The 8,228-nt window shown below is 34.8% G+C and overlaps 1 protein-coding gene across 3 annotated transcripts; it reads left to right on the top strand.

Moving 5' to 3' along the window:
- The first annotated feature begins 927 nt into the window (after positions 1-927).
- LOC124895733 (ras-related protein RABD2a) lies at positions 928-7,877 on the top strand. 3 transcript variants are annotated; one of them, XM_047406165.1, is made up of 9 exons: positions 1,107-1,246; positions 4,685-4,834; positions 5,349-5,421; positions 6,138-6,185; positions 6,259-6,306; positions 6,656-6,727; positions 6,834-6,989; positions 7,086-7,189; positions 7,447-7,877. In XM_047406165.1, the coding sequence occupies exons 2-9, from the start codon at positions 4,821-4,823 to the stop codon at positions 7,541-7,543; spliced, it is 612 nt and encodes a 203-aa protein (XP_047262121.1). In that variant the 5' UTR covers positions 1,107-1,246; positions 4,685-4,820; the 3' UTR covers positions 7,544-7,877. The 3 variants fall into 3 exon arrangements, with proteins under 3 accessions (XP_047262119.1, XP_047262121.1, XP_047262120.1); XM_047406163.1 differs by lacking the exon at positions 4,685-4,834 and having other exon boundaries at positions 928-1,246; XM_047406164.1 differs by lacking the exons at positions 1,107-1,246; positions 4,685-4,834 and adding an exon at positions 3,978-4,006.
- Positions 7,878-8,228: the final 351 nt, after the last annotated feature.

Here is an 8,228-nt window from a genome sequence, read left to right as displayed (position 1 = left end):
GTAAGTATGAGGTCATGACTAATGTTGTAATGCAAGCTTATCAAGGTGACCCACTAGTTTCATGGCCCAAACATGCCCCAAACCTTGTCAGAAAAATGCGAAACTCCTCCGGGGCATACTTTTACTCCCTGAACATGAATTAACTCAGAAAACAATATCTCGAGGTCGGGAAGACCAAAATAAAAATCCTCAAAGTTTAGGGGTCTTGAAAATGACTAAGTCCCCAACACTTAGTGAAAATTTCAAGTCTTAAGCCCCTTATGCATGCAATTAGAAGCAGAATTGAGCTAAAAATTACAGTGTATTATAATTTTTTAGTCAAAAAACTAACAAAGTGTATTTTCGCTCTATTTCAGATAGTTTAGGAATATTTTTGAACATTTTTCGTATATTAAATACAAATGTAAATTTGATACATTTGAGGAAGACATAGAGAGGGAAAAATATAAAATATAAAGAAGGAGAAAAAGAGGAGTGAAAATATAGAATACGAAAAAAGAAAAAAGAGAAAGAAGGTTTGTATTCGATGATACGCTTGTATTCACTGCTACAAATACAATAATACATCAGTTATAAATTATAATTTTTGAAAGTGTTGCTGTCCCGTGCCCCTTTTGCTCAAATTGTGGCTATTTCGCGTAAGTCTTCCTACTAAAAAATATCTTTAATTAATTTTTTTTAATCCCTACTAAAAAATACCTTTAATTAATTTTTTTTAATGATCGTATTAGGTTAATAGAGATTGAGTATAATTATTATAATCAAAATGAAAAGGGATCGAAATTATTCTTGAACTATTTGAAATGAAGCAAAAATATTTTTCATTAATTTTTTGACTTAAAAATATCTATTTGTTTAACGAAGTGTCACCAAACACACCATGAAAAAAATCACTTTTTTAGATACTACTAGTACTAATAATTTTCTTTTTGTCTTATATTGATATTGAAGGAGTATGTGGTCCAAAATAGTTTTGATGATTGAATAAAGCAAAGCAGAATTATAGTTTAGTTTCCCCAAAACCATTCATCCCTTTCGTCGGTGCCCATATATATATATATATATTACTGTCTCATCACTCATTTGATCTATCTCTTTCTCACGCGCTGTCAACATTTTCCCTCGGCGATTTCCCGGCGACGATCCGATTTTCCGGCGATATACGGCCGTTGGGAACAGAGAATCTTTCCGGTTCCCTTCTCGTATTTGGATCAATCGGCTTCGCAAAAATCATGAATCCCGAATAGTTAGTTCTTCAAAATCCCCTTTGAATTACATGTCTAGACATTTTTTTGTGTTGAATAATGCGATTTGAATGTTGATTTCTGATTGGATTTGCGGAGTTTGTTGATAGCGTAATTGAATTTTGTATTTAATTGTTGTGTCCTTTAGATCCATGAATGTTTTGAAATTGGTATTTTTTGATAATCGTGGTGTTCGGGAGAATTTGATTTCACTAGAACAAATAGGACTAGATTACCATGTTCATTTCTATGTATATCATATATATATATAACAAGCATTTTTGGTAACCATGGCGTTCGGACCAGTTTAATTATTCTCCACGGCTAGAATAGATCGGAATAAATCACAATTTCATTTCTATAAAACAAGGCTTGTGATAAAAAAAAAGCCATTTATGCTAAAATCCATTTCTAAAGGAATAGAGTGAATGAGAAAGATGAATTTGGAACCCCTTGAGAAAGTGCGTCAGGGAAATAATGGTTTTACAAAAAAAAAAAAAATAACTGTGGTGTTCAGGACAGCTTTCGTGGCACCTCGACTAAATCCATGGGATACGTGCCACCTCCCATTAACAACATTTATTAAGTCTATCCATCAAGGATAGGACAGATGGGAAGAATCACTTAGGGGCCGTTTGGTAGAGTGTATTGTAAAATATAATGCATGCATTAGTTAATGTGTACTGCTAGTACCTTGTTTGGTACGACTTTTTGCCTATGTATAACTAATACAAGCATTAGTTACACTCTATTGTGTATTGAAGTGTGTATTAGTAATACACTCTATTTCCTATGTATTAGTAATACAAAGACTTTAAACACATGCATTAACTTATTAAATGACTTTATTACCCCTTAATTTCCCTCTCAAAATATTTCACCATTTCTTTTCCCGCCATTTTAATTTGTAATAGTGAATCTTTTCAAAACATTTCACAATTTTTTTTCCCGCCATTTGAATTTACAACAATGAATGATGATTTAAATAACTATAACATATTTTTGCTTTGCTTTGAGAGTTTTTAAAAAGATTTTTAAAAAAAAATTGAGCCTATTTCTTAATTTTACGTCTTGTATTTTATTTTTGTTTCGACTATGTTAATACGTCGGTGTAACATTTTGCGCAAAGACGAAGGTCTTGCAATTAATCCTAAACCTCTATATAATAGTTCAACAATACTAATTATGTTTGAAATAACAAAAGAACTTTGTTGCAAAAAAGTGTACAAAATCAAAGAAGGGTATTTTTGTAAACAAAAATTTCTTTTATAGAAATTATGTAAGCAAACCAAACAATGTATAAGAAATAATACATGCATAACTAATACAAGCATAAATAATACAAGTATTACTAATGCAAGCATTACTAATACACTATATTTTGCATTGTTCTTATACATTCTACCAAACGACCCCTTAGTGTTTTTTTCTTTGGGGGGTGGAATAGAGGGGTAGTGTTTTTTGTGTCTGGAATTTGAAACTCGTGGTTCTCAACCCAGTTCATTAACCAATAAGCGACACCCTTGGGTGGTAAAGTTGACCATTCACTTTGATTCTTATTTGATGATTTATGATTTTGGCTGGTACAAATTTAGTCTTTAGTTTCTGCCTATTATCCAAATCTATCTGGAAAAGGGGAAGATTATGAGCTCTCTATGTGCATTGGTTGTAGCAGCTTAGTCTTGGTATAGAGGGGTAGTGTTTTTTGTGTCTGGAATTTGAAACTCGTGGTTCTCAACCCAGTTCATTAACCAATAAGCGACACCCTTGGGTGGTAAAGTTGACCATTCACTTTGATTCTTATTTGATGATTTATGATTTTGGCTGGTACAAATTTAGTCTTTAGTTTCTGCCTATTATCCAAATCTATCTGGAAAAGGGGAAGATTATGAGCTCTCTATGTGCATTGGTTGTGCTTGTTGGTTGTAGCAGCTTAGTCTTGGTACACACAAGTTAGCCCGACACTACCATAATTAAAAGATAAAAAAGGAACTGCCGTGATCACCTTTTGATTTATAGCCTGTTTGACGAAGCTTTTGGAGATCAAAATTCATAAGTGCTTATTTTTAAAAAAATGTTGTGTTTGGCCAAGCTTTTGGGAGAAACAAGTGCTTCTGGGGAGTAGCATAAGCTTAAAAAAGTAGCTTTTCCCACTTAGAAGCACTTCTAAAAGCTTGGACAAATACAAATTGCTGCAAAAAAGTGATTTAAATTTTTTGGTCAAACACAATTGTTTCTCACCAAAAATACTTTTTTGAAAAACACTTTTGGAAAAACCACTAATTAAATAAGCTGATTTTAGAAGATTGGTCAACAGGCTATTAGTCGAGGTGCTCGTAGAGAATGTTTGCAGGATTTGATTCATAAGGATTAAGGTCGCTCGGCTCATATCAATGTTCACTTGATTCTTTCTTTTTATTTATAACCGTGCTGTCCGAAGCAACTTACATGCAACTTGACTAATCGACGAGGTAGCTACCGGGTACCTCTATCCACCATAGCTTAAACATATAGGAAGAAATCACCTAGTGCATTGCCTCCAACTTCATTGACTCCTAGGCCACACCGTGGGTGCAATGTTTACTGGATTCTTGTTGATTACTAGTTTGCACCTCTATCTAAAGATGCCAGAAGGTTTACTGGATGGGACCTTGTATTTTCTTTAAGAACTTCCTTCGTAAAGATCTATCTGCCCATATATCAAGTTAAATTAGTGTTAATCGAAATCGTTAATCGTTTCGCAAAATCATGAATTCCGAATAGTCAGTTCTTTGAAAATACCCTCTCCTTTGAATTTCATTGCTAGCATTTTTTTTCTCTGTGTTGAAAAATGCTATTGAAATGTTGATTTCAGCTTGGATCGCGTAGATTTTTATTGATTGTTCAATTGAATCTTATATTTAATTGTCGTGTCCTTTAGATCCATGAAAATTTTAAAGTTGGCCATTTTTTTCCTGATAATCGTGGTGTTTGGGTCAGTTTAATTCCATGGGGTTCAGATAAAGCTGTCCAGCAAGGCTAGCTCGTAGCCTAAAACAGATAGGATAAATAACCTAGTGTTTTATTTTTTTTGATAACATGGTGTCCGGGCCAGCTTGCGCACCTCGTCTAATTCCACGGGATATTTGTCACATCTCACCAACAAGAAGTTTGTCTCTAGAATTTGAACCGGATACGCCATGATTCTCATTGACCGAGTGCTAAAATTGGCCCTTTTCTTTGATAATTGTGGTGTTCGGGTCAGTTTAATTCCATAGGTACGTGATAATTTTGTATACCAAGGCTAGGACAAGAGCAGATAGGAATAAATCACCTAGTGTTTTTATCTTTGGAATTTGAATGTGAGGCCTCATGGTTCTCAAACCACTTCATTGACCGCTATGCGACACCCTTTGAGTGCTAAATTGACCATTTTCTTTGATTCTTATTTGATGATTTAGGAGCTTGGTTGGTACCATTTTGGTTTTTAGTTTCTGCCTGTTATTCAAATCAATCTCAAGAAAGGGAAGAATATGAGTTTTCTATGTGCATTGATTTACACGGAATTTGTGCTTGTTGGCTGTAGCAGGCTGCCCCATGCATTGGTCAAGGTACACAAGCTGTCCTGACATTACCATAATAACAAGATAAAAAAGAACTGTATTGATCACTTTTTTGTCTTAGTCCAGGTGCTCGTAGAGAATTTTTGATGGATTTGATTCATAAGGATTAGGTTGCTGGGGTCCTATCAATGTTCACACGATTCTTCTTTTTATTTATAACCATGGTGTCCAGGTCCTTACATGCACCTTGACAAATCTATGGTGTAGCCACTGGGGGTACCTTTATCCACCAAGGCTTGAACAGACAGAAAGAAATCACTTAGTGTTTTGCCTCCTCTAGAATTTGAACTTAGGACCATATGGTTCTTACTCCGCTTCATTATGTAACCTCAATTCTTGCTGACTACTAGTTTGCACCTCGACCTAAAGATGCCAGAAGGTTTACTGGATGGGACCTTGTATTTCTTAAGTTCCCTTCATAAAAATCTATCTGCCTATAAAGATTATTGTTAATTTCAGCTCAAATGGAACTTAACGCCGTCTCTTCTTATGCTTTCTGCAGTGACTACTTGTTCAAACTTCTGTTGATAGGAGATTCAGGTGTTGGAAAGTCATGTCTTCTCCTGAGATTTGCCGTGAGTATTTTCATCTCATTCAATTTTGTCCCACTTATAGTTACTTTTGCATCTGAGCTGAATGTTACTTGCATGATTCTTTTAATGGCTGATATAAGCAATGAAACCAGGGAAGTTGCACATGTTGACATGTGCTCGTGTATTTAGCAGCAGATATGGAAGTTGCCCCATGTTGCTCCTCTATAGCCTTATCTAAGCATTTTAGAATTTCTGTCAGGTTAGGTCCAAGTTATTAGGTCATTGCTCAATTAGGTCATGCACATACTTATGTCATGACTATCCTTGTGAATGCCACATTTCTATTTTATTTGGCTTTTTTTTGATCTCGAGTTTGGACCCTTCCTGTCAAATACATTTGCACAAGCTATTAAGAGAAAGCTTAAAGCAGCTGATGATAGTTAGAAAATAGAGAAAAGGAAGACAGCAACATGGAGAACTGTGCCTGCCAGCATGTCTTGGGCTGTGGGGAAAGAACAAAATGATAGATGCCTTGAGGATAAAGTACAGTCATTTTTTATTTCAAATGTAGATGTCTGCAGTTATTAGAATCCTGGTGTAAATTGCCTTTTGATAGTGATGTAAACTCTTTAGCATTTGTGATGGGCACTGGATTTAATTGTTTTGGAAATCTTGCTTTGTGTCCAAACAAATGTGATACATTTCTAGATCATTATGTTTTATAAGCTGATTAACTGCTTCCTTCTCTTCTGATGCAGGATGACTCTTATTTGGACAGCTACATCAGCACAATTGGTGTTGACTTTGTAAGCCAAAATTAGTAGTGACTTACATATATAAAATTCTTGCAGTTGGTGAAGTTCCTACTTTATGTTGCAGAAAATACGTACTGTGGAGCAAGATGGGAAGACTATTAAACTTCAAATTGTATGGTTTTCTTTCTTTCTTTTAGTTTTTTTGGGTTGAGAATTGACAGAATTTATTCATGTTAATTTCTTTTGGAAAAGGTCAAGTAGCTTTAGAGGTTACAAATTAGCTAGGTGATGAATACAACTTCTAATATTTTTGTTATAATATTCTGTGTGGTTTTCCATGGATTTATGCACTTCACTTGAATCTTTATTTTAATTCTTCCATACAGATATCAGGTGCTCTAGGATTGAGTTGTGTTCTTTTACAATTGAAAATAATCTGAATTTATCTGCTAGCTTTTGTTCCTGTCATTATGCATTTTCAAAATGAAATTTTAAGTCCTCGTCTGTGTTACATTTGCCAGTGGGACACTGCTGGACAAGAACGTTTCAGGACAATCACAAGTAGTTACTACCGTGGGGCACATGGCATAATAGTATGTTTCCGTGACTCCTTTATAAAGCAAATGAATCAGTTAACTTTTTTCCTTTTCGCTTGATGAAATCCTTACTCTTGTATTTTTTCTTTGAATATTCTGGCAGATAGTTTATGATATAACTGATCAAGAAAGCTTCAACAATGTTAAGCAATGGTTGAGTGAAATTGATCGCTATGCAAGCGAAAATGTAAACAAGCTTTTGGTTGGAAACAAGTCTGACTTGAATGATAACCGAGCAGTGTCGTACGATACAGCAAAGGTTAAGATCTAGCATTCTGTTCATTTTCTTTTTTGGTTTGTCCTTCTAGCACAATGCTTTTCAATTGACTGAAATAGTTCTTGATTCACATACTAGGCATTTGCTGATGAAATTGGCATTCCATTTATGGAGGCTAGTGCAAAGAGTGCCACTAATGTTGAGCAAGCTTTCATGGCAATGGCAGCTGAGATAAAGAATAGGTATTTTCTGTTCATTATTCTAGTACTTTCACCTCCTTATTGATTACTTCGAACCTGTATTCACGCGAGTTTGACTATGGAACTATTTTCAAAACTTTATGGAGTAATTGCTTGAAACTGATTAATCCCATTAAGATATGATCTTGATATGCTAAAAAGCGGTATGTTTCACTACAGTCTGAACAAAAGCTGGTAGGTAGTCCATATATATTTTGCCAAAATTTTATTTGTTTGACGTTTTTGACTACTTGATACAGGATGGCAACACAGCCAGCATCAAACAATGCAAAGCCACCCACCGTGCAGATACGCGGACAACCTGTTAACCAAAAAAGTGGCTGCTGTTCTTCTTAGGTGTCGCATTCTGCTAGCTAGAATTGCTTCCAGAGTCACATTCCAATCGGAATGCCTTGTTTTCTAAGCTGTGCCAGTTCCATTCTTTTTATACACCGGTATCCAAGTGGCCTGTACAAATCACAAGAAGTGCTTTTACGTATAGGACTCTTTCGTCTCCGTTCTATATTTTCACTTCGTCGGGTTTCCATGTCAAAGTTGCAGTGTTTGTTTCTGCAGTTTCAGGCATAATATATGTTTTAGAAGTTGGTTTTTATTAGATGGGATAGTGATAGAGCTGTAATGCTGTTGTACTTGACTATCATGCTCTTCAAATAAAATGCTCTTGCCATAATGTTCTTGTGAGATGTTTTTAACTTCTCAAATCTCAACCATTTGGTGTGTTGCTTTCTAGTGATCTTTTCCATAATGTTGTTCTTCATAATGTGGTGTGGTCTTAAAACAACAACGATTAATTACTCTTAAATATAAATTTAGCTAATATTTATCTTTATTACCCTCTTTAGATCCACTTATGGGATTGCATTTAGATCCACTTATGGGATTGCATTGAGTACGTCGTACATTTTCTCAATAACTAATCTTTTGACACGTATATTTTGTTTCAATGAGAAATTTTTAAGAAAAGCACATAAATATTATTAAAACAACATTTGAGTTGTAAGATAAAAGTTAACAAAAAAAG

The sequence above is a fragment of the Capsicum annuum genome, unplaced genomic scaffold (genome assembly GCF_002878395.1).
Source record: "Capsicum annuum cultivar UCD-10X-F1 unplaced genomic scaffold, UCD10Xv1.1 ctg995, whole genome shotgun sequence".
NCBI classification, from domain to species: Eukaryota; Viridiplantae; Streptophyta; class Magnoliopsida; order Solanales; family Solanaceae; genus Capsicum; species Capsicum annuum.
Note: the sequence above shows the minus strand (reverse complement) of the source record. Positions and strands in the feature narration are given on the sequence as shown.